General features: G+C 59.8%; 2 protein-coding genes across 6 annotated transcripts; one reads left to right on the forward strand and one right to left on the reverse strand.

Moving 5' to 3' along the window:
* Positions 1-462: 462 nt before the first annotated feature.
* Positions 463-20,723, reverse strand: OGDH (oxoglutarate dehydrogenase). Of its 4 annotated transcripts, none has more exons than XM_031597014.2 (24): positions 20,618-20,723; positions 17,754-18,002; positions 13,043-13,231; positions 10,863-10,965; positions 8,388-8,432; positions 7,832-7,947; positions 7,239-7,393; positions 6,718-6,864; positions 6,261-6,351; positions 5,964-6,143; positions 5,155-5,283; positions 4,749-4,928; positions 4,310-4,462; positions 3,657-3,759; positions 3,338-3,466; positions 2,950-3,100; positions 2,611-2,738; positions 2,359-2,537; positions 2,204-2,275; positions 1,742-1,864; positions 1,423-1,495; positions 1,039-1,202; positions 807-961; positions 463-702 (listed from the first exon to the last, which is right to left on the reverse strand). In XM_031597014.2, exons 2-24 carry the CDS (start codon positions 17,973-17,975, stop codon positions 582-584), a joined length of 3,108 nt encoding a protein of 1,035 aa, XP_031452874.2. In that variant the 5' UTR covers positions 17,976-18,002; positions 20,618-20,723; the 3' UTR covers positions 463-581. The 4 variants fall into 4 exon arrangements, with proteins under 4 accessions (XP_031452874.2, XP_031452870.2, XP_031452872.2 ...); XM_031597010.2 differs by lacking the exon at positions 10,863-10,965 and adding an exon at positions 11,095-11,185; XM_031597012.2 differs by lacking the exon at positions 8,388-8,432.
* Positions 20,724-22,731: 2,008 nt separating this feature from the next.
* Positions 22,732-24,641, forward strand: LOC116231323 (interleukin-1 beta-like). 2 transcript variants are annotated; one of them, XM_031597015.2, is made up of 6 exons: positions 22,732-23,147; positions 23,230-23,278; positions 23,384-23,567; positions 23,648-23,818; positions 23,916-24,061; positions 24,149-24,641. In XM_031597015.2, the coding sequence occupies exons 1-6, from the start codon at positions 22,954-22,956 to the stop codon at positions 24,362-24,364; spliced, it is 960 nt and encodes a 319-aa protein (XP_031452875.2). In that variant the 5' UTR covers positions 22,732-22,953; the 3' UTR covers positions 24,365-24,641. The 2 variants fall into 2 exon arrangements, with proteins under 2 accessions (XP_031452875.2, XP_089981563.1); XM_090125437.1 differs by having other exon boundaries at positions 23,230-23,567.
* Positions 24,642-25,035: the final 394 nt, after the last annotated feature.

Genomic DNA, 25,035 nt, shown 5'->3' on the forward strand with positions numbered 1-25,035 from the left:
GGGGGCACCGGGTGGGGGGGGGGCTCCCTCGAGACGGCACCGCACCGACGTGTCACAGCCGGCAGTGGGCAACGGGGATCGCACGTGGGCAGCGGTGGTTTGGGGTCCCGCCGCCCCCCGCCCCACCAGCAGCAGCGCCGTGGGGCAGCGCGGCCCCGCGTCACCCCGTCCTGCCCCCAGCGAGAGGCAGCCGAGAGCCGCGGGGCTGGGATGGAGAGCCGCGAGTCCCCAACCGCACCGCGACCCCGAGCTTTGGGAGCAAGGGGCCGAACGTCCCTGCACGTGAGCAGCCCCGCCTCGATGGGGGTCCCAGCCCCAATGGGGGCGTCGTGGCCTCCGTGGGAAATCCTGACCCCGAGGAGGGGGGAGAAATCAGTCCCAACTGAAGGGGTCACAACCCCAGTGGGGGATCTCGGTCTCAGCGGGGGGGTCCCGGTGCGGCGGCACACACGAGGCGAGGCGTTGGGTTGACAAGGCGTGTAGTTTAGGACGGAGGCGGGAGGCGAGCGACAGACACACAGACAGACGGACAGAGCCACGCGCATGCTGCAGCGGCCGCGGGGGGGTGCGGGTGGGGGGGCTCAGGCCAGGTCCTTGAAGGCGTCCAGGTTGAAGGCGGTGTCGAGCAGCCGCTGCAGCTCCGTCAGGTGAGTCTTCTTGTTGCCGGTGGCGGGGGCGGCTGCCGGCTCCCGGCCTGCGTACCTGCGGGGAGACGGAGGCTGGGGGTCGCTGGGACGGCCCTGGCTGCAGCGCTGCCCCCCGGGACCCCCGGCTCTGCCCCCCGGGACCCCCAGCTCTGCCGTTACCACACGGGCTTGGCGCGGTTGATGGTGGTGCGCAGGCGCGGTTTGACGTAGTCGTAGTAGCCCTGATTCTTGTGCTCCTCCTGGCACCACACCAGCTCGGCGTTGGGGTATTTCTGAGCTTCCTTCTGCAGGAGGTCGAAGGGGAACGGCGACAGCTGCGGAAGGACGGGGGTTGGCGGCAGCCGGCGCGGCAGCCATCGCTGCAGGCTCAACCCGGGCACACCGGGCTCACCTGCTCCACCCTGGTGATGGCCACGTCTCCCTCCATGTTGCGGGCCTTGCGCTCCCGCGTCAGGTCGTAGTAAACCTTCCCGGTGCAGAACAGCACCCGGCGGATGCTCTGCGGGCTCTGAGCTGCGGGGCCGCTGTCGGGGATGACCCGCAGGAAGTTGGTGCCTGTGGAAAGACGGAACCCCACGGTCACAGCATGGGGAGAACGTGGCAGGGCTGCAGAACGGGGAGGTGACCACAGCAGCCCTCCGTGCCACATCCGAAAGGATTTTAGGGATCCAATCTGCTGCAGCGCAAGGGTGGCCAGCGCGGGGATGCTGCCAGCAGGACTTCACACCACACAGCTGCTGCCCTTCACCCCCCAGGAGGGGACCGCGGCCCGTACCTGGCAGCATGTCATCGAAGCTGGAGCGCGCTTCGGGATGGCGCAGCAGCGACTTTGGAGTGAAGATGATCAGCTGCAGGGGAGGGAGAGGCCAAGCAGGCGGTGAGCAGTGCCAGAACTCCTTGCCCCGAGCAGGGAGCATGGCTGCCTGTCGGTGCCCTCCCTCTGCTCGGCTGGGAGCAAACAGGAGGGCACACGGGCTGCTCCATTTGCCCAAGTACAGCGGCGGTTTTCAACCCAAGAGCTTTCTTCCCTCCCTCCCTGAGGCGAGCAGCCAGCAGCACCTGGTGCACCCACAGCCCCAGCGCCGGGCACTGACCGGTTTGCGGAAGGGCAGGAGGATCTGACGCCGCAGGACGTGGAAGAAGTTGGCTGGAGTGGAGCAGTTGACGACGATCCAGTTGCAGTCATACAGCTGGCGCACGTCGAAGTCGTCCAGCTTCTGCCTCAACAAGTGTGGGTCAGGGGGTGTCGAGGAACAGCAGCACCCGATGGCCCTGCAGCTCCAGGCACACAGCCCTGCTGCCCCCCCAGCCCCCTGCTGCCCCTTCCCCTCCCAAAGCACATGGGACACACAGAGAGCACAGCACTTTTGTGCTCCCAGTGTGGGATAATGCCTTCCTGCTGCACCGCACTGCTGCTGAGGACAGCTTGGCATCACATCGTGCTGCACTGAGCTCACCCCAGGGCCACCCCCAACCCTCGAGCTCTATGGAGGAGATCAGGGCCCAGCAAGGCCCCGGGGGGGGATGAGCAGGGGGTCGGGCTGAGCCCCACTCACAGGGAAGACGTCGGGATCATCGTTGCACATCTGCAGGAACCGCTCAGGACGGGCGGATGAGTGCTCAGGGCCCTGCAGGTGGAGCCAGGCAGAGTGAAGGCACAGCCAGGCTGCCACGAGCTGGGAGGCAGCCGGGGGCCTGGGGGGGTCCTCACCATGCCCTCCATGCCGTGGGGGAGCAGCAGGACGATGCCGTTCTGCCTGACCCACTTGGCTTGTCCCGGGCAGATGAACTGGTCAATGATGCACTGGGCAGTGTTGTGGAAGTCCCCAAATTGGGCTTCCCAGAGCACCAGGGCATTGGGGCTGGCCATGGCAAAGCCCAGCTCAAAGCCTGCAGGAGGGGTAAGAGGGGTGTTAGGGGGAGGGGTGCGGGTATGGCCCCCTGGGCACAGAGTCACACTCACCCAGGACACCGTACTCAGACAGAGAGCTGTTGCAGACGGTGTAGGGAGCCTGGTTGGGCCACAGGTGGTTCATCGGGATGCAGGTCCTCTTGTCCACGTTCTGGTCGTGCAGCACGTGGTGACGATGGCTGGAAGAAGGGGAAGGGAAGCATTACCCCCTGCCAAATGCAGGCTGCTGCTTCATGGGCGTCTCATTTGGCCATTCCCCTTTCCCGGCTGCTTTGCCAACAGGGGATCATGGCGCAGGGTGGCAAAATAAACAACCCAAAGGACAAAGGCCGTGTAGTTTGGGATCCCTTCCAGAGGCTGTGGGGCCAAGCACAGCCAGCACTGCCCCACCTGAAGGTGCCCCTCTCGACGTCCTGCCCGCTCAGGCGGATGTGGATGCCCTCCTTCAGCAGGGAGCCGAACGCCATGTACTCAGCCAGCGCCCAATCCACAGTCCTGTTCTTCACCATCTCCCCGCGGGTCTTCAGGATTCGGCTCAGGCCTGCCGGGACAGGCGATGGTTCGTGGTGGTGAGAACACCTCCATCCCCAAACCTGCCCGTGGGCTGACAATGTGTGCACGCCCTGGGGCAGAGGAACGCTCCCTCTGGGCAGCTCCAAGATGAGCTGCTCCTCGCGCTCCTCCCTTAATTAGCCACAGCTCCCTTTGAACCCCTCAGTGCTCCAGCCCTCTCCCACACCTTCTCAGGAACAAGCACGTGGCTCCGGCGAGCTCCTACCTCCATGGATGGTGAAATCCTCCACGGGCACAGAGCTGGCCACTTGGCCGATGTGCGTCAGGTCCTCCTCGTTCAGCCCGGTGGAGGGGCAGCTCATGCTGCGGGGTTGGCCATCCAGAGTGAAGAAACCTGTGACCGGAGGAGCAGCCACGGTGCTGCAGGGCCATGCCTGGCTCCACCAACACCCCAAGGATGCCAGCATCGTGCCCTCACCCCATGAGCATGCATTTGCTGAAAGCCAGCTGACAGGGCACCAGAACCCCAGCAGGCTCTGGAGAAGCCGGGCTATGCACTAGCTGAAATGCTGCCAGCAACTTACCAGGCCAGGGGGAGTCCAGCCAGTGCTTGATGTGCAAGATCTTTTCATCCTTGGATCTTGCATGGGCCTCCTCACAGATCTTATCATACTTGGCGATTTCCTCCTGCGAGGCAGAAGCAGGCAGAGCTGTGTTACTGAGGACGCTCCAAACAGCAGTGCTGGCATGAGATTAGGGACTCCTGGGTTCAGAGTGGGTCCCTGTACCAGGCAGCCCCTGGGGGCCCTGCAGCTCAGCCCCAGCCCTCCCAGTGCCGCAGGGCGCAGCTCTGGAGCAGCTCAGCACTGCAGAGATCAAGGGGCAGCCTGGGAGCGAGATAGGAACAAGATGTTCCTGCTCCCAGCTGGCACAGCCCACAGCAGAGCTGCAGCTCCCAGCCCAGCCACTGCTCACCCAAGTGCAGAACAGCTCTGCCACCTTTAGGTGAGTGGCGATGGGCCCACGAGCTGTCACCACAGCTCTGAACCAACCGAGCAGCCTCATGAGGCTCTGAGGCAGCCAGGGCAGCTCTGTGTGCTCTGTGCCCTGCAACCTTTCCATTGTGAAGATGGGTGCACACTGTTCCCTTGGAAGGTGCTGGGAGGTGCCAGCTCCTCCACCCCCCATCCCACACCCCACAGTGCTGCCCAGCTGCACCCTGACCCCAGTGACATACCTCGTACTCTGGCTGATTTACCACCCCCTGTGAAATTAGGAGCTCGGCGTATTTCTGCAGCACTGGCTTCTGCTTCCGGATCTGTTTGTACATCAGGGGCTGTGTGAACATGGGCTCGTCCATCTCGTTGTGCCCGTTGCGCCTATAACACACCTATGGGGAAGGAGGGAGCCTCTTAGAGCAGCCCTGCAGCCTGCGCCTCGCAGAACCACAGGGTCTGTGTGCTATGGAAAGTCCAAAGCAGCCCAGGAGGGAGCAGCTCTGCCCTGCTCAGCGCAGGGCACGAGGGCAGGCATAGAGACAGAGACAGTGCTGCTTCCCCAAGTGTTAGTACCTAACCGTGACCTCACCTAAACCCTCTCTTTCCCTCTCCTGAAACTGTGCCCCAAAGGCTGGAGGAGCCGCAGCTTTCAGACAAAGCCTGGTGCCACCTCCTTACCAAATCCACCACCACGTCCTTATGGAAAGTGCTTCGCCACTCCGCTGCCACATTGCACACATACACCACAGCCTCGGGGTCGTCTGCGTTGACATGGAAGATGGGAGCATTGACCACGCGGGCGACGTCGGTGGGGTATGGAGAGGAGCGGGCCATGCGTGGGTCAGTGGTGAAACCAATCTGTTGGGGAGGACAGGATTTGGAACAAATTTTGCTGCCCGCAGGTCCTGGCTGGCACTGAAGCCGGGCAGGCACCAGGCCAGGCATATTCCATCAGCTTGCATGGCGCCTGGGGAATGCAGCTGACTTCCAGGCCTTGAGCCTGCACCGAGCCGGGCTTCCCCAGCTCCATCCCAGCACTGGAGCTGCAGCATCTCCCCTGGTTTTGGGCAGCTATGCCCTTTACCTGGTTGTTGACCACGACGTGCACGGTGCCATGAGTGGTGTAGGAGGGCAGGTCGCTCAGGTGGAATGTCTCATACACGATTCCCTGCCCTGCAAATGCTGCGTCTCCGTGCAGGAGGATGGACATCACCTGCAGGGCGAAGGCACTCAGTGGCACTGCAGCCATATCTCAGCCCCATGGGAGAGTCCAATGATTTCCCACAGTGCTTGAGTGGCAGCTGCTGCAATCCCTGCGGGATGCTCGGGGCCATCGTCCCACTCCAAAACCCTCTGCTCCACAGCTCCAGGTACTGAGTTGGGAAAAATGCACCTTTCCTGCATGCTTTCTCCCCAAAAGAAGGAGCGTGCTGTGGCAGAGCTCGCTGTGCCTTCAGCTGCTCTGCTGCTCTAGCCGGGGACTGCCTGAGGACGCTGCCTGCCAGGCGAGGACAGAGCTGCTCTATTTATTCCCAACCCTCGCAGTGTGGGAGGAAGGGAAGTACTTTTGATCTCACCCTTCCACTTCTCCTGAGTGCCACAGGCGATGAATGAGGCAGTGAGATGGGGCACAAACCTCCCCGGCACGTGGACGCAGCTGTCCTGGCGCGGTGCCCCCAGCACTCCCACCCCACACACAGTGAGACCCTGCAGCGTGGAGCTGAGCCCTCCCAGCCCTGCTGCTGAGCCTATGGAGATGGGAACGCTGCTTGGGGTCAAGCCCCCACAGGAGCTATCAGCAAAGACTGGGGGGAGACATGGGAGCAGCTGTGGTGACAGCAGTTTGTGTGCCAGCCCCTCGGTGCCACCACCCCACACCACCTCCCTGCTCACCTTCTTCCCTTCCGTGTCCCCACAGTAGAACTGCTCTGCTTTGGTCTTGCCTTGGACCACGGGGTCAGCCGCCTCCAGGTGGGAGGGATTGGCCACCAGGGACAGGGTGATATTCCTGTCGGTGACGCGGTTGATCCTGCGGTGGTACATCCCCAGGTGGTATTTGACGTCACCGGAGCCCTGCCGGTGGGACAGGGGTCACGGCGGTGCAATGCAGAGCTGCTGGCAGTGGTGTGATGCAGCTCACAGCACCACGGCCTGCAGGCTGCTGAGGGGATGGAGTGGAGGAGGACTCACCTCGTCGGCAGCCTCCAGCTTGGAGTCGAACTGGCAGAAGATCTGCTCCAGCTCCTTCCTGATCACGTTGGCAAGGACATTCAGGCGCCCTCTGTGAAAGCAACGCTGCCGTCGGTGAGCAGCAGGCAGCACAGCCCCGTACCTCCCCCACCAGAGAGCCAGGGGGCAGCCCTACAGCCCCGAGCTGTGGGGAACAAGGGGAGGGGATGGGGTCCTGTGCTATAACACATCCTTTGTCCCTACAGGGATGGGGACGCCCTCTGTGCCCTCCCTGCCGCAGCACGGCCAAATCCCACCCTCACATTGCAGCCCTACTCAAACGAAGCTCCTTCTCCCAAAGCACAGAGCGGGCTCTGCGGTGCCATTCCACCTCTTCTCCCCGGAGCTGCTGAGGTCCGAGCTGGGCTGCTCACCCTGTAGAACCGAACCCCAGGGCATCGAACACGGCAACACCTACCTGTGGGGCATCCCCATGATCACATAATCCACTCCCTTCTCACTCGACTTATCAATGATGGTCTTTAAGGCTGGGATCAGCACTTCACAGCCCTCCAGACCAAAACGCTTCTCGGAAGACCATTTCCGATGGAGGAACTCCTCAAATCTGGAAGGGGGAACAGAGAGAGGACCTTACCAGGGGGCACAGCCCTGCTCGCCCCACGCCTCCTCCTGCTGCCCAGCTCCCTGCTCCCACCCTGCGTGCACACTGACTCCGTGCTGTGCTGTTGAACACCACCTTATTTTTAGCTGTTTTCTGCCAGCATCATCTGTCTGCAGGCTCTGTGCCAGCGCTCTGGCGGCACCTGAGTGAGCCCTACGTCACAGATCTGTGGTCATCCTGGCCTGGAGGGACCACATGGATGACGCCAAGGAGGGGTGATGCAGGTGGTGACCGTCCAGCTAGGGCAGCCATCCAGCAGGAAATAAACGGGGGAAAATGGGGCAAAATGGGGGAAAACGGGAGCCCTGGCAGGATACCTGGTGGAGCGGACCAGGCGTGCCAGCAGCGTTCGCTTCTCCTCGTTGGTGAACTGCATAATCCCCGGGGTCTCAAACTTCTGCCGGATCCACTGGCACTGCTCCAGGTCGTTGATGAACATGAACTCCACGCCGATGTGCTGGCAGTAGGCCATCTGCCCCGGAGCATTGCACAGCTTGTCAGGCACCGGCAGGAGCTGCACACATCCCCAGCCTGCTCCAAGCCAGCTCCGTGTGGTGCCAGGGGATCCCTCGGTCTCCTCTTTCAGCACCCAGCAAGGCGAGCAGTGAGCTGCACCTCCCAGGAGTCGCCCAGCACACTGCCTCACCCCAGCGCTCAGCACAGGTCCCTCTCTGCCTGCATGTGCAAAACTCACAGCCTCTGAGGGCTGCACCACACCTCAGGGTGCTTTCAGACCCCATTTGTTCAGGCGGGGAATGAGGAAAACCTCCCAGAATCAGGGCCTGCCCTGCTTATCTCCATCCTGAGGTCAGCCAGGAACGGGGAACAAGAGGAAACAACCTGCAGCAAAGCCACAGTGCTGCTGCAAACAGCTCTTGTGCTGCTCTGCCTGCAGACACACAGCCCTCACCTCCAGGCGGCGGATGATCTCCCGGAGCGGAAGAGCCGACTCATTTCCTCCGATGAAGGTGGTTGTGGGCAAATGGAAGACCTTGTCGAGATCGGACTCATCCAGCCCGTAAAATCCTGCAGGGTTGTGGTGGGTGGGACAAGCGGAAGCAGAGAGAAGGAAGGGATGGGGCCGGGGGGGGGGTCAGCCGCAGGTGGGAAAGGGAGGAGAGGAGAGGAGAGGAGAGGAGAGGAGAGGAGAGGAGAGGAGAGGAGAGGAGAGGAGAGGAGAGGAGAGGAGAGGAGAAGGGGAAGGGGACAAAAGCGGCACAAAACCCAAAATGAGCACAGAGGAGGTTTGAGTGCAAGAACCAAGCAGCAATTAACACTGAGCACGCGACAATGAGGTTACAATGAAAGGCAACGGAGCAATAGGTGTGTGCACATCAGAGGCCCCAGTGCTGCTATGGGGAACGCTCCAACTCGGGGTGAAGCATCGCCGACCGCGCGCCAAAGGGCCCAGAATAACCTATTGAGAGTCCTGTGCTGCACGGGGTTGGGGCTGTCGGGGTGCATACCTCCCACTGTTAGCACTCTCAGTCGCTCCTTGAACACTGCGAGGTCTGGGGTGGGCGGGGGGTGCAGAGGGAGAAGACAGAGAGACGCAGTCAAAGTTAGTAAAGGAAAAAAACCGCGAGGAGAACAGCCATGGAAAAACACGAGTCTAAAAAAATGACATAGAAAACAGTATTCAGAGTGGGAAGCACTGGAGGCAAAGAGGGGTGGGGTGGGAGGAGGATGGCTGCGCTACGTGGCAAAGGGGTCCTGGTGGCAAATGTGCTGGGGAGGGGGGGGGGGGGGAGGGGGCATCAGACACTGGGCAGCAGTTGGGCTGCATGGGTTGAGGTCTCCTCTGGTGTGCAGCACCTCCAACTGCAGGCTGAAGAATGGCCCCAAGGGGAGCAGAGGGCTTTGTGGGCACAGCTGATGGTGCCAAAGGGTCCTTCCATGGACAGACAGACAGACTCGCAGCAGCACTCCATCTCCTGAGCAGGAATGGGGCTGAGCACAGTAAGGGGTTCCCTTGGACGGGATGCAGCACTCCTGCATTAACCCAAAGGTCACCCTGCTGCACCCACACACAGCTTCCAAACCCAACAGCAGGGAGCTGCTCAACAAAAGGCAACTGAGACAAAAGATCAGCTTCAGAGATGAGGCACGCAGCTCCTTAGATGCACTCAGTCAGAGCAGAAGCTGCTCGCAGCACAGCTCACACCGCGACAGCTGACCTTTAAGGATTTCAATGTGCAGAAATAGGAAACAAAAGATTGTTTCCAGGGCAAGTCTACCAAACACTCCTCTTATTAACTGCTCTGCAAATTAGCTGCAGCCCAAGTGTTAGGAAATACTCTTTCCAAGCAAAAAGCCAGCAGGATTTGCTTAGAAATTGGCTTTCTCTACAAACAACAGGCTACAGTGGATCTTTGGCGCTGGCCAGAAAATCTGCCCTTGTCCTCCTGACAGCCCCCAGCCATGAGGCCAGGCTGCAGGCAGCATCCTGAAGCACTGAGCAATGGGATCCCAGTGTGGTTGGACTGAAGGGACCTCAGGCTGCCCAGGGCTCCATCCACAGCCTCGGGCACCTCCAGGGTTGGGGCACCCACAGCTCCGGGCAGCAGTGACAGCTTCTGGTGAAAGGATTTCCCCCTCACACTGACCTACACCTGCAGCACTCTGGCTGCAGTCCCCCATCCATTCCCCTTCAGACCCATCTCTCTCCACGTCAGAGATGTGCTGCAGCCCCTCAGAGCACCGCCTCGCCAACCACCTCCTGCAGCACTTCTTGGGCTGCCAGTGGGAAACATCACCCATCAGTGCCATGGGGACCTGGGATGCGACGCAGCGTGCATCCTGCACCGTGCAGCTCATCCACTGCACGCTCTGCGAGGACAGCACGGCGTGGGGAAGCTTCCATGTGGGGAGGCAGCACTGCTGGCTCGGCAGTGATGAGGCCGTTGCCAATTAAGGAAGAAGTGCTGCATTGAGCCATGTGGGACTGCTGCTGGGCTGGGCTTGGCTGCACATTGCAAGCAGGGGATGGCAGCTCTCCTCCCAGCTGCTGTGTCTCTGCGCTGCTCTGCTCAGCATGAGCAGTTTTATTTCAGGATCCATGGGATGAGGTTTTGCATCTGGTGCTCCTGATGGGGGACACAGCCTCCTGTGGTTACACACGGCTGCGGCAGCTGATGCAACCCAGCCCCGTGCAAACCATCAGCTGGCAGCAGCAGCACGGCTCACTCCTTGCTCTCATTATGCACTCCTGGTAATTAAATCGACACTGGGAGCCACGGTGCCAAATCTCAGTGAGAACACTGCAAAGCCCTTATGGCGACCGTCCGGCTGTGGCACAGAGGTCAGGGCTGACCCAGGCAATGCAGCATGCTCCAGCTGGGACAGGGCTGCACTGCCCAGCCACAGGGAGCATCCTGAGGACCACTCCTCCATCCCAGCCCTGCAGCACGACGCTCGGTGCGGTCACCCACCCACCCAGACATACAGACACACACAGACAGAGTTCAGATCGGCTGTTGCAGCTGTGCGAGGTTAGTGATCATCGCTGCGCTCTACTCTAGGTTAGGAGCATGCCTTGCAGCAAAGGACTGGCCCTGGAAGCAGCAGCGGGGTGAAGGAGCTCACTGCTGCTGTGCTGGAGAGCACTGAACGTTAGGGCTTCACCCCCCTCTGTGCCACACACGCATGCATCCCTCACTCCAAAGCAGGGGAACTTCCACCCCTACCCAGGTGGGAACACATCCCATAGCTTCCTTGGCACAGTCACTGGCAGAGCTCAGAGCTCAGCAATGGGGAGTGGTGATGGCCAGGGGGGGGCAGAGCTGCTCCACCGCCGCTGCGCTCCCCAAACTAATCTGCAGTGATCGTTAGGAAGAAAACTTCAGACCTCTCCCCTGCACTGGTGAAGCGCTCTACCTACAAAGCTGTGAGAGAGAGAGGAGCTCAAGCAATGCAGCACTAACTGCTCTCAAAGCCCTCACCCAGTTTGTCTGTGGATGTGATAATATCGGCTGGAACAGATGAGTCCAGATCCGCATCCAGGATGCCCAGGGGGTCGAGTTGTGCTACATGGTGCCCTCGAATCTATGAAATGGGCCGGGAATGGAGGGGAGAACAGGTACCAGGAGGGAGAGGGGAGAGGGAGAAAAACAAAAGAGGGGAGGGGTAAAAAAGTTAAATTACATTCAAATTAATTTGCAGAGTAATTCTCACCGACGTTTGGAGAAACAGTTACAGGTGCATCATCAAAATTTACACAACTAATGCCGAGAGGATCGAGCTTTGCAATGTGATGGCCCCTGACCTGGAAGCAACAATACAGATTAGTCATTAAGATGAACTAATTGAAGGAATGTTCCCTAAAATAATAACCCAAACAACACAACCTCATGAAGATTCCCTCCTCACATCACCCGTGGAGCCGGCCAGGAAAGTTCCAGTCCCACTCCATGGCTCTGAAGCCTGGAGCAACTCCCAGCACAGAACTGGGAAGGGCCCAGCAGCACTGTGCCACTGCCACCCACTTACCTGTGCCTCCCCACAGAGCTCAGCAGTGCTCAGCAACCAGAGCTGCACTCTTCAGCCTGAAAATCCTCCTTGCTGCCCCTGACACTGCTGAGACTTTCTTTCCCACACTTACTGATGTCCAGTGCTTACTGCTTTTCTTTTCAGTCCGTACTGCTATTGTTTTGAATGTGCTTTCATTTCCAATACTCAGTGCTGCCCTCCAGATCCATGATGCCCACTGGGTAGAGTTGTGTTATGGGATGCCCCAGAATGGATGAAAAGGGCTGGGAATGGAGGGCTATCCCGAATCTCAGGGTCAGCAGTTCCAGGGCTCAGTGGCCACAGTGCCCTCCCAGGTTGGGTTCCTCCATCCAGAGGTCAGCTCGGGTACAGTGGGAACAAGGAGGGGGTCTTCTCCCGTGCTTCTTTTCTTCCTCTTTTTTCCTCCCCCACCTATTTTGGCACACAGAACCCCAAGGCAGCAGTGGCAGCAGTCCCACCACGCAAGTGCCATGGCTACGTCCACCACAGGGACACAGAGACAGATTGTTTTCCCCAGCCCTAACAAGACCACGGTGGTCATTTTAAAGGAAATAATGAATTGGGCTCCCAAGCACTGCTACAAGGTAGGAACAGACCGGTGCTGGTGCCACCAGGAGCCAGCACAGGGCAGGGACACCTCTCACCTATCCTTACAGGGCCTCTCCAGCTCAATCTGGTTTTGGAAATTAATTGCCTGCTGGTAAAGTAGGTCACATACCACAGGTAGGGCTGCTGGTCCTCACCCACCTGCATGCCTCCCTGCCTGGAATCTCCCCACTACAGCTGCAGCTTTCTCAATCCACATCAGAGAAAGCAGGTCAAGAGCAACCACCTCCCAGCACGGCTGCTGCGGGGGCTGAGATAGCAGAGGGAGTGCACAGGGCTGAGGGCTTCGTGTGCACGTTGCTGCTTTGGAAGTGGCTGCCTCCAAAAATGCTGCATTCAGAAGCCAGCGCTGCAAGGAGCCAGCATGGTGCTCAGCTCCCATGCTACCAGCACAGTGCAAGGAGCTCACAAACAGCCCAGGAAGAGCAGTGCAGTGCCCCCGGGGTGAGCACGGCTGGGCAAACCAACAGTGAAAGAATGATGGAAAGAATGATGGCCACAGGAATGCATCTCAGTGTTCTCCTGAGCTAAAACACCAGCCCTGGGTGCGTGCTGCTAAGGTTTCCTTTCTGCTAGGAACTCATTTCTCCCCAGAGGTTGATTTTGGCAGCGTGGCTCCGAGCTTCAGCACAGAGCACCACAGCCCTCATCCATTTGCAAAGAGCAATGTTTCCTGAAGTGCTGTCAATCTTCTCCTTCGAAGCACAGAAGCAGCACGGCTGTCCTCTGCTACTTCTGAGCAAGAGGAGGTGGAGGCAGAGCCCGGAGCTCCCATGCAGCACTCACACCCAACCCACCTGGCTGGGAACAGCCCCATCCCCGCAGCTCCTGGCCTGGGCTGAGAGCAAACCATGCTGCAGCAATGGCTCTGGTGGGGTGGCAGTGGCTTTAAGCTTCCTATTGTCTGGCAGTGTTACAATGAGGGGTTGTGCACACATGGCAGCGTGGAGCTGTTGGGAAGGCTGCAGAGGGCAACGTGGTGCCCAGCGCAACGCTGTGTTCTTACCTGATATGCCCTGATAAGAGATTGCACTGCCAGATGGTCTTCCACCAGTTTGTCTACGTTGGGCTGTGCTTGAACCAGGAACTGTGCTTGGGACAGTGCGGAAAGGCTGGAGCTCAGCGGGGGGGGGCTTTGGTAAGCAGTGCCTGGAGCAGCTCCGGCATTGGCGTTGCGAAAGAAGATGTCCCATGACTAGAGGGGAAAAAAAGGGACAGATCAGCAGGTGCAACCCAAATGTCCCCAGTGCAATGCTCCTCCCATGGAGCAGACAGGACAGTGACAGGAGCCCACCCTGCTGCCTTCCTAGGGAAAAATACAACGTCAACAACAAGGTGCAGTGCTGCCCCAAGCACTTTGATTCGGATTTTTAGAGACCGCTGACAAAAAGATGAAGCTGCACGCAGACAAGAAAGGATTCAAGCTCTTTCAGCCCTTAGGTTATGCAGTTCTCCGCTTCCCACCCAGGTCCCCTCCTCACTTTCCCCCCATCTCCCAGCACTGCTGATGCTGGCACTCAGCCCCACCATGCTGCCCCATGGCTGCAGCAGCACCGCTGCTCTCAGCCCCTCACCAGGGCTTGGTGGGCCCAACTCCCAGCATAGGGCACCCTCCACTCTTGGGTTTTCTTTGCTGTTCTTTTCCTTTCCAATCCCTTTCCCATTCATTTCTCATTCCTTCCCCCTTCCCTTTCCTATTCCCTTCCTCTCCCTTTCTTATTCTCTTCCTTTCCCTGTCCCCTTCCTTTCTCCTTCTTTTCCCACCCCCTTCCCATTCCCTTCCTTTACCCTTTGTATTCTTTTCCCTTTACCATTCTTTTCCACTTCCTGTTCCTTTCAACTTCCTATTCCTCTTCCTTTCCCATTCCACCCCTACCCCATTCTACTCTCAACCCAGGCCCAGCCAACACATCCCACAAACCACAGAGACAAGCCCAGACACCAGCTCTTCTGCTGGCTACAGAAGTACAGGTGAGGGTGGCCAAATCACAACGAACAGAGGCTTCAGTGTGGGGCTGGGGCAGAAGATGGGGTTTCCCCCTGGTACCTGGGAACAGAAGCTGCAGCCTAACCTTTGCAGGCAGCTCTGAGCACACTGCAATGACCCAGCCTGCGTGCCCCAGCTATTTCCAGCCTCCCCAACTCACATGGACGCCCAGCACATGGTTGCATAGAGTGAACAGATTTAGAAGCAGGTCACGCTGGAGGAACATAAATAAAATCTGGAAAAACCTGGAGCTGTAACTGATATCCATGCAGCTGATTTCCCTCGATGGTAAAAATAATAAAGAAACAAAATAAACAAAGTAAACCCAGCACCTGACCGTGCTGCTATTGTTTCCTGCTGAGGGGGGGAGGGCTGCCTGCAGCTCCCAAAGCGATGCCACCATCCTGTCCCCTCCTGTCCTAAGCTGCTGCCTCCAATTCTGTCTGCTGCAGAGCAGGATTGAGACTCCCCGCTCTGTTTTCTAGTCCATTACCCAGCCTTCACCCTCCAAAGACGTGCAAGGGAATGCAGCATCTGCACCCAATGAGGGGGGAGAGACAAGGAGGTTTGTTCTCTGCTGCCAGCAGGGCTGGCGCCCACATGGTTCCCAGCATCCTGCGTGCCCTGTGAACACCGCTGTGTCACCCCACGGCCCAGCCTTGATGCAAGAAGACTTCAGAGCTCACACATTGAACCAGGCTGATCTTCCATCCACCCTTGAAGCTTTTGAGGATGGTGTGAGGATTCCTGGGTTGAAGCAGCCTGGGATGGCTCCTGCAGGGCTGCCGGGCATGCTTTGCACCCCGGCAACAAATGCAGCATAAGAAAGGAATTATGGTGAGGAGCACAGGTGTGTCGAGCAGCACAGCCCTACTGCTTCTCCACTGCGGAGGGTCAGTGGAAGATGGGGCAAAGCAGGACCAAGTGGGGCACTGCAGGAGGAACGAGGTTAAGCAGCAGCACCCCAAAACCACACATCTTTTCCTTCCCTGCGGTCACTTTTCACCTGGAATCACCCAATCCTCTGCACCCAGGGAGCTGCTGCCTTCGTGACCTCTGTTCTGACACTGCAAACCTTTGCCTCTCAGAGATGCACTTTGCTTCAGGTCTGAAAGGAAAAGCTCAGCTGTGAGCTCTCCAAGCAGGGTGCGGTGCAGCGCAATCAGACTTTCACTGAAAGCCTCATTGCCCAACCTAATGGCAGGGCACACAGGGCTGCAGGCCAGGCCCCCAGTGAAAGCAAAATGCAGGAAGAATGAGGGCAGGCCAAGCCCTGCTAAGGGCAGGGGGAACCACGGACCACCTTGGCTCAACAGATTGCTTTGGGGCGTGCTCTGAAGCAGACACGAAACTCTGCAGCAGCCACACAATCACCAGGAACAGAGAGAACCTCATCGGGGCACACAGTCGGGAAGGCTAAGGTAGTACTGATATCTGCAAGAGCTACAAAGAAAGGGTTCTTTGGGCCCAAAAAAGGACCCAGGAAACTACAGGACTGCAATTCCCGGGAAAGGAATGGGATGGGTCCTCCCAGAAACTGTTACAGACCAAACAATGCAGGCAATGGGAAAAGCCAGCGCCAGTTTACCAAAGGCAAGTCATGCCAGACCAGCCTTTCTCCAACAAGATAACAGTGTCTCTCCACAGGAGGAAAGCCCTGGGTGTTCCCTACCTGCACTTCTGCACAGCATTTGATGCTGTTCCCAAAGCCTTTCCTGAACATATCGATCCAACACCGGCAGAAGGAGCAGACCACACTGAACACTGCCTGGTGGGCAGGGGCAAAGCTGGACCCACATCAGCATGGATGTGTTCAGGGGCTGCTTGAGAGCATCCCAGCTCTTTAGCCCTATGGCAAGCAGTGTGTCCATTCAGACCATTCCTTCTGGAAGCAGCAATGGGAAGGAGCCAGCACCAGGGAGGCTCCCAGCAGCCACCAGCACTGGGAACAATTCCCCCCCACCCTCAACTCCTCCCTCCCCAGCTTAGCTTCCATTTGCTCATCTTACTCCAGCAAAGCTCTCTAATGGGAAACTGGAATTCAGATGAAGGACAGAATGAGGAAAAAAGCTTAAAATAATTAAACAAAAAAAAAACAAAACAACCCTCCTTCCTCAAATGAAAAAGCACATGAACACGTTTTGCAGTCTCAGCAGTCAGTCCCGGATGGAGGAAGTGAGCTTGCCCTGCTCGGCGCCCGGAGGCACGCAGGGACGGGACGGCAGGGAGGTTTCTGGTGAGCCAAGCTCAAAAATCCCAGCTCCTCCCCGGGACAGGCGTGGGGTTTCTGCTATCTGCAGAGATAAGCTGTGGCTGCTGGGTTTGGACGCCGCACCCTCCCAGCTATCAGCTCGGGACACGCCAGTGCCTCCCTGGCAGCACAGTTTTTCCCTGAGGTCCTGGGGCAAGGTATGAAGTCCTCAAGGGGATCTGATGACCTCGTGCTGGGGGAATTATGCAGGGATCAGCAGCACAGGAGCACTGCATGGCTGCGGCTGGAAGCATCTCCAGGCCTCTCAGGTCCCACTCAGATCCTAGCTGGCACCCAGAGCTGGGTTTGGAGATGTCCAAGAGGAGAGCCTGCAGCCACAGGTCCCTCAGCATCCACACAGCATGCAGGACTGACCCAAACCAGCAGCAAGGGCCCTGTGGCTGCTGTAAGGGATCCCAACAGCAGCACCAAAACACAATGGGATTCACCTAGGGCAGAGACAGAGCAAAGCCACAGAACCACGTTTGTACACAAGTCATGGCAAAGCTCTCTGCAAACCTCGGTCAGTGGGACCGAGCTGCAGCCCCGGGCTCCCAAGGTGCTCAGAAATGCTCTAAGTGACACTTAGAGGCTGTGACGAGCTCTGCAGACTGGCACAGGGCCCTGAACGCACCGCTGGCTGTGGAAGAAGGGAACACAGTGAATTGGTTGATGAGAACTTGGCTTTGACCCTGCCTTAGGGCTTCTGTAGCAGCAAGCAACTTACAGGCTGTGGTTTGGACACGTGGGGTCAATGCCTCTGAAAACAGCTCATTGCTGACACAAGAGCACGAGATTCCTTCCACATCCCCTGAGCCCTGTGTGATAGCTGTATGCTGCTCCACAGCTGCTGAATGAGACTGCCCTGGGAGCACCGCCAGAATGTGCATGAAACCCTTTTACAAATGATGTGGGTAACGCTGAAATGCGTTCCCTGCAGTACGACTTCCTTTGTGAAACGCTGGGGGAAAAACACCGTGGGGTTTTCAGAAATCCCCTGACCATCCAGGAGCAAACCCCACAGCCCTGCCTCGCGCTGCAGTGATGCACCAACACATGGCTTTGCCCCTGTGCCCAACTGCCAGCCCCGCTCAGCAGCACTCTGCAGGGCACAGCAAACAGATGTGAGGTGTGAGGAGCACCCTCTCCCTCCTCACTCCCAGAATGAACCCTCCTGAGGAGCAGCAAGGGCTGGAAAGCAGACAGCATCTGGAGCTCAGTAGGGCGGATTCCTTCTGAGGCCATTCCTTGTATCCACGTGTAATCCAGGATGTGGAGAACTCCACGCTGGCTGCATGAAAAGCGCAGGGTGGTCGCTCTCGAGTGGAGAAGCTTCTGGTGCAGCTGCTGCTTTCAGGAGAAGCGCAGTGGGACGGATCCACACCCAGCTGAATCCTCCTGGGACACCTGCACTTACCTGCACCCATGGCCATGCACACACAGAAGCGGAGGCGGTATCCCGGAGAGCTTGCTCCTTACCTTATGTACACTTTTGGGATTTTCCAGCCACGCATAGTACATTTCCTCCACATAGTTTGAACTAGTCCCGCTCAGAAAGGGCTCGGCAGCCACCGGCGCGCTGTAGCACCGGATGGGGTGAAACGTCCTGGGTGCTGCCGGCCTCTGTTGGGAAATTGTCTTAACAGTCTGAGAGGCCGTCAGCGGCCTCAGCTTTGCTGCACAAGTCCTTAAGTTAAACATGTTTGTCCGACAGCCTCACACGAGCTCCTGTTGGAATAGAAATGAAAAGAGTTTTAGGAACGGTGCAAGGCAGCGCCAGCACCCTCACCCCTGGCACGAGCTTTGTGAGTGAGTAACAACCTTTGTTCAGGCGATCCCCACCCCGCACAACACCCCGGAGCTTCAGATCACTTTATTTCCCATTCCCGACGCACTCAGCTGATGTGATGTGACGTGACTGCGGCATGAGAGAGGAACCCCTATGAGGAGCTGCTGGTGCCCTGCAGTGCCCTATGCCCACGGCGCATACTGGACACCATTGCATGGAATGAGAGCCCAGCACAGAAACGTTGGGTGCAGGAGCACAGCCAGTGCTGGGAGCTCCAGAATGCCACCCAAACGGGTGCCAAACCAGCCCAGAGCGGTGCTAGCAACTTGATTTATTTCTTACCAGCTGGGTTTTACTGCTGAATGCTGCATTGCCCTGTGCTCAGCTGACCCTGTCCTGTTGGGACACAGGAAAATAGCCTCTGTGTGGTTTGCATAATGAGAGCTTTCTCCTTTGCTCCCTTTCCTACTATGAGGACCATGGCTGTGAGCAGAGCAAAGCGGCTCTTCCCTGGCCCATTCTTGCCGCATTACTCACCCTGCCTCTGGCCTCCATCCATCTGACAAGGGCCCAGGCTGGGGCAGCCTGCAGCGGGTCTCAGGGAGCAGCGGGGGACAGGGCTGTCCCCCACAGGTGGGGCATCTGCACAGTATTTGGGGCTGTGAATGCAGCGAGAGAACAGAGGTGACCGCAGCCCACCTTCAATCACAGGGCACTGGGAAGAAGTGACTGCAGGAAGAGCTCTCCCAATGCCAGAACCACCTCCTCTCTCCCATGGCCCACTCAGCCATGGGTTCCCAGGCAGATCCCTTCATCTCTTCCCCACTAACGCTGCTGACGAAGACCAACAACACAGCCCTGGGCAATGAGCTGCAATGAGATCTCCTTGGGCTGCACTGACGTGTAGGACGGTGCCACCTGGCCCTGTGCCTGCCCAGGGCCGTCACGGGGCTGGAGGTGACCCCACAGCAGCAAACCAAGCTTCCCAGCACTATGCGGTTGGACTTGATGATCTTTAAGGTCTTTTTCAACCTGAACAGTTCTGTGATTCTACAACGGGAGGGGAACGTGGTCCCAATACTGCTGTGTCACCTGCTGGGCTTCCCCATTTGCTTTGCTGAATGCAGTTCTAGCCCCCCAGGACTACAGCAGCTCCAATTCCCCACTCTAAGCTCAGGATTTTGGTGCAGAGTGTTTGGGTTGATGCATCTGGACCTCTTGAAATAGAGCTGCTGCTACAAGCAGGGGATGGCAGCACAGCATTCCTGGGCCTTGATTCATGGCAGGTATTAAGGGCAGAGATCTTTGCTCCACAAGAGCTGCCCAGGGGCAGAAGCAGAGATTCACCACCCCAAAGTTTAAACTGCAAAATGTGTGGGGAGAGTTCTGGGCTGACTGAACCGTGTGGGGAAAAAAGCTTCGGGACAAAAGCATCAGCAGCAGTGCCCTATCTCAGCTCTGCCAGCCGGCAGCATCACTGCAAAACAGAGGTGTTACTGATGGGGGTCAGCTCCAAACGGGAGACCTGCAGGGAGCTGAGGGCAGCGGGGTATAAACACAGCACACAGACATGGGGCTGCTGTGGGACGGCACTGGGGCAGGAGATCCACGGCTGCACTGCCAGCTCCTGCAAAGGTCAAACGCCAGGAATACTCCTGCAGACCAAGGGCTGCTACGGGTGAGGGTGCAAAGCAGATTAAGGGCCTAAACGTGACCTCTGGAGCCAGAGCCACCACGATCTGCTGCAAGAGAAGGTTAACTGGGAAACGCTTTTGGGTTTTAATCCTTAAAATCAAACGGTCACGGAAAGGATAAGAATTAAACTTAGCTGGATCAGAGGGAAAGCCAGGCTGCCGGCTGCTGCACCGGCCCAGCTCTGTTTCCACCGCTGCGGGGTCGGAACGGGGCCGGCGGAGCGGCGCAGCCCCAATCCGGGCCGGGTCACGGCACGGCACGGCACGGCGCCCGCCCATTCCTCAGCCAGCACAACGGGCCGGGACGGCGGCGCTGCGCCACGGTCGCGGGCTCCCGGCAGCACCCGCGGCAAAGAGGAGCGCGGGGAACGGAACCGAGGTCCCTCCACCAAGCAGGGAGCGGCGCCGCTCCCGCACCAGGACCCCGCACCAGGACCCCGCACCAGGACCCCGCACCAGGACCCCGCACCAGGACCCGTCCGCACAGCGCGCAGCTCCGCTTCCGGCCCCGGACCCCGCGCCCCCACGTGCGGCGGGTCGGCGGGCCCGGCCCCGCCCCCGCGCCCCGCCCGCCAATCGGCGCCCGCCTCCGCCGCGCGGCCTTCACGCCCTTCACCACCAATCGGAGAGGCGCGAGGCGCGCCGCCACCTCCCCATTGGCCGAGCCGCGCTGCCCGTCCCCGCGGCGGCCCCGCCCCCTCCCCCGCCCTGAGGCGCCCGGGCGGCGGCGCCAAGGACACGGCGAGCGGCCGCCGCCCCCCGGCCAGCCGGCCCCGGCCCGCCCGACCCCGTCGCCCCCCGCCCGCCTCGGCCCGGTCCGGCCCGGTCCGGCCCGACCCCGCCGTCCACCGGCCCGGTACCTGCCGGCCCGCCCGTGCTCCCCGCTCGCGGCCCCGACTCTGACAGCGGCCCCCAACCGCCGGCTGCCGCCCAGCGTCGCCCCGCCCCGCCCTTACGTCACCGCGTCGCCCCGCCCCCACACCAAACCACGCCCATCACCGGCCACGCCCCCCTGGTTGAGCTGTGCCCCGCCGCGCATGCGCGCTGCTCGGAGCTCCCGCAGCCGCGGGGGCAGAGCGGGGGGGTCTGCGGCACTTCCACCCCTTCCCCGGGTTGGGGTATCCGGGTGTGCGGGGTTTCCGCCTTGGGGGCGTTTGCTGTGGGGAGGGAACTGCACCATGTCGTGAGGACGTCTAAAATGGGGACATCCATCCATAGAGACCATGATGTGGGGACATCCGCCGTGTGGTCACCCACCTCCAGGGGCAGCCACGGGGATATCCACCGTGGAGACACCTGCCGTGGTGTGGGGACATCCGCTGCCACAGGGACATCCACAGTGAGGAAATCCAGCATGGGGACATCCTGGGAACAGAGACATCCTGGTGGGAGGGGACATCTGCTCGTGGGGTGCATTGACATCCACGTGTGACACGGCGGCACAGGGACCGCTCCAGCTCTGAGTCACGTCCTGTGGGGCCAATGACACCATTTGGGAAGTGAAACGGCCGCAGGAAAACACACAGCCGCCCCACACACGCACATCCCCAGCCAACGTAGCGCAAACGCGTGGGAGCCGGCGGGGCGGCCTGGGCATCCCATAGGATAGCAATGGGGACGTGGGGCCTGGGCAGCAGAAAGACCAAGAGGACAGCATCCCAAAGACACGTCCCAAAGTGGGACGTGTGGGGTCCCTGTGGCTGCCGGCAGGAAGCAGAGGGGCTGGGTGGGGAAACGGGACAGTGGCAGCGCTTGCATCACCGGCCCCTTTTGGGGAATCCGGCCTTGCTGCAGCCCTGACGAGAGCTGCCGTCATCTGGGCATTGGTGGCCATGGGGCATCCCCAGTGTGTCAGCCCAGCCAGCACACGAGAGATAGACCCCAAGCATTGCCCCACTCTGTGCACCACAATGGCCCCAAAACATCACCCTGCTGGGCCCCACACTGATCCCAAAGCATCGCCCAGCTGGGCCCCACACCAATACCAAAGCATCGCCTTGCTGGGCCCCACACCAATCCCAAAGCATCGCCCTGCTGGGCCCCACACTGATCCCAAAGCATCACCCAGCTGGGCCCCACACCGATCCCAAAGCATCGCCTTGCTGGGCCCCACGCCGATCCCAAAGCATCGCCCTGCTGGGCCTCACACTGATCCCAAAGCACCATCCTTCTGGGCCCCACACTGATCCCAAAGCACCACCCTGCTGGGCCCCACATTGATCCCAAAGCATCACCCAGCTGGGCCCCACACCGATCCTGAAGCACCACCCTTCTGGGCCCCACACCAATCCCAAAGCAATGCCCTTCTGGGCCCCACACCAATCCCAAAGCAACGCCCTGCTTGGCCCCACACCGATCCCAAAGCAATGCCCTGCTGGGCCCCACACCGATCCCAAAGCATCGCCCTGCTGGGCCCCACACTGATCCCAAAGCACCATCCTTCTGGGCCCCACACTGATCCCAAAGCACCAGCCTGCTGGGCCCCACACTGATCCCAAAGCACCACCCTTCTGGGCCCCACACTGATCCCAAAGCATCACCCAGCTGGGCCCCACACTGATCCCAAAGCACCGCCCTGCTGGGCCCCACACTGATCCCAAAGCATCGCCTTGCTGTGCCCCACAACAATCCCAAAGCACCGCCCTGCTGGGCCCCACACTGATCCCAAAGCACCGCCCTGCTGGGCCCCACACTGATCCCAAAGCACCGCCCTGCTGGGCCCCACACTGATCCCAAAGCACCGCCCTGCTGTGTGGTCCACACTGACTCTGAAGTGTGGCCCAACTGAGTCCCACGTTGATCCCAAAACATCATCCTGCCAGACACCATGCTGACCTCAAAGCATGGGCGAAAAGCATGCTCTGAGCTCTACAATAAGCATGGCTCCATTGCATTCTACATCAACCCCAAATGACGGCCCCACTGCAGCTCATGCCAATCCCAAGTCATCGCTCCACAGTATGCCATACTGACCCCAAATCATGGCACCACTGAGTCTCATACTAACCCCAAAACTTGGCCCCACTAAGCCGCAAAGCACGTGCACAAAGCATGCTCTGAGACCTGCAGTGACCCCAAAGCACAGCCCCACTGAGCCCCACAGCGCCCTGCACAACACAGCAGAGGTGGTGCCGGTGCCCGCGGCGCTGCGTGCTGCAGACACGAAACTCAGCAATCCCCAGGCGTGTTGCGAAACATGGAAATCCCGCACGGCAGCCGCTTCCTTCCAGCGCTCCTTGAAAATGCGTCGCTCAGCAGCCGGGCTCAGAGCACCCTGAAAGCAGCGGGAGGAGCAGAAGCACAGCACTGCGGACTGCCTTCACCCTCAGATTTCACATTGGGCGCAGAGATGGCGTTTGTTCCCGACCTGGACGTGCTGGAGAGCAGCAAGTGAGTGCTGAGACGGGCTGGGGGCTCACTGCGGGTCTGAGCTTCACGCGGCTCAAAGCTCACCATTCGCTTTGCCTTCCAGCCTCAGCGAGGAGACTTTCTACGGCCCCTCCTGTCTCTGCCTTCAGAAGGTACGGATGGGAGGGCTCGGTGGCTCGGTGGCTCGGTGGCTCGGTGGCTCAGTGGCACGGTGCCATGGCAGCGCAGGGTGCTCAACTGCAGCTCTCTCCCTGCAGAAACCTCGCCTGGATTCTGAGCACACCGCGGTGGGCGTGCAGGTGACAGTGAGGAAGGGCCGCGGTGCCCGGAGCTTCCGGCAGGCTGCCGTGCTGGTGGTGGCCATGACCAAGCTGCTGCGGAGGCCGAAGCACAGGGACTTTGCTGACAGCGACCTGAGCGCACTCCTGGAGGAGGTTTTTGGTAGGAGCGCGGTGCTGGAGGAGGAGGAGGGATGGTTGCTGGGGTGTTGTTGCCACCTGCTGACCTCCTGTCCCCTGCAGAGCCCGTCACCTTCCAGCGGCTGGAGAGCAGCTACGCCGGGGCACCCGCCTTCCGCTACACCCGCTCACAGTCCTTTGACATCTTTGACATCAACCAGAAGTGTTTCGTGCTGGAGTCGCCCACACAGCTGGTGGCCCTGCACCTCCAGGGGCCCTCCTCCAGCCAGAAAGGTGAGGGCACTGCACCCTTGTCCCTGCTCCTACCCCCTATCCCTGTCCCTACCCCCACCCCACAGCACGCCCGCTGACCCGTCCCTTCTCCCCACAGTGAGGCTCAACATTGCACTGTACCGGCCCCGAGGCCCACGGGGCAGCGCTGGAGCTGGGCAGACACCAGTGGCACTGGGCATCAAGGGCTACAACCTCTACATGTCGTGTGTGCTGAGCGGCACCGAGCCCACGCTGCAGCTGGAGGTGAGCATCCCACGTCCCCATCCCACCCTCACTTCCCCACCCGGCCGCCGCTGCCACCCGCTGAGCCTCCCTGCGTCTCCATTGCAGGAAGCCGACGTCACGCGGGACATCGACAGCGCCGAGCTGACCCGCTTCATCTTCTACCGCCTGGACAGCCCGGCTGAGGGCACCACGCGCTTCGAGTCGGCCGCCTTCCCCGGGTGGTTCATCTGCACCTCCCTGCAGCCCCGGCAGCCCGTGGGCATCACCAACCAACCCGACCAGGTCAACATTGCCACCTACACGCTGCTGAGCGGGCGCTGAGTGCCTGCCCGAACCCAAACCGGCCCGTTGCTGGTTTCCACGCCGTATGTACCAAGTACAAGCCCTGCTGCCCCGCCACGCTGTTCCACGTGGGATAGCTGCTCTGGGCCCCGTGGGCCTGAGTCAAACATTGTTTATGCTTCGTTATGTTTCACTGCTTTTAACTTACATTTTTACTTATATTATTTACCATAATTACGATGGTTTTTGTTTCATCTCCCCTTCTTGGGGTGGAGGTATTTATTGCGACTGGAGAAATAAACCAGAAAGAAAAGCTTCCCTGTGGACGCAAGTCTCAGTGTGTGCCTCTGGGGGTGGGGGTGGGGCGGAGGAGAAGCGCTCCCACAGCAGGGAACACAGCAGGGCCCGGCGGCCCACCGCAGGCTGCCTCCTGGGGCAAAGACTGGGGGCTGCAGGGTCCCCACCTCTGCTTAAGAGCCCCCATTCCCTCCCAAAGCCACCCCTCCGCAGCCCACCTTAAAGACCCGACCCGACCCGACCCGACCCGACCCGACCCGACCCCACCCCGCCCCACCCCGCTCCTCTCCGCCGCACCCGCTTTCTCACACAAACGAATGCGATTGGTCGACCCGCCCTTCCGGCCCCACCCGTGGCTCCCGTTGTACCCGCCCCATCCGCTCGCTTCGCCCAATCGCAGCTCACCGTCTCCG

This window comes from Phasianus colchicus, chromosome 27, assembly GCF_987193195.1.
Source record: "Phasianus colchicus chromosome 27, bPhaCol1.hap1.1, whole genome shotgun sequence".
NCBI classification, from domain to species: domain Eukaryota; kingdom Metazoa; phylum Chordata; class Aves; order Galliformes; family Phasianidae; genus Phasianus; species Phasianus colchicus.

What these genes read in the sequence shown, in the direction of transcription:
- LOC116231323 (XM_090125437.1), top strand. Translation starts at nt 22,954, where the DNA reads ATGGAAATCCCGCACGGCAGCCGCTTCCTTCCAGCGCTCCTTGAAAAT. An exon ending in GACGTGCTGGAGAGCAGCAA is followed by an intron (nt 23,148 to 23,229) that starts GTGAGTGCTGAG and finishes TTTGCCTTCCAG; the next exon opens with CCTCAGCGAGGAGACTTTCT. An exon ending in GCCCTCCTCCAGCCAGAAAG is followed by an intron (nt 23,819 to 23,915) that starts GTGAGGGCACTG and finishes TTCTCCCCACAG; the next exon opens with TGAGGCTCAACATTGCACTG.
- OGDH (XM_031597014.2), bottom strand. Translation starts at nt 17,975, where the DNA reads ATGTTTAACTTAAGGACTTGTGCAGCAAAGCTGAGGCCGCTGACGGCC. An exon ending in GAGAGTGCTAACAGTGGGAG is followed by an intron (nt 7,948 to 8,387) that starts GTATGCACCCCG and finishes ACAACCCTGCAG; the next exon opens with GATTTTACGGGCTGGATGAG. An exon ending in CTTCGATGACATGCTGCCAG is followed by an intron (nt 1,203 to 1,422) that starts GTACGGGCCGCG and finishes GTCTTTCCACAG; the next exon opens with GCACCAACTTCCTGCGGGTC.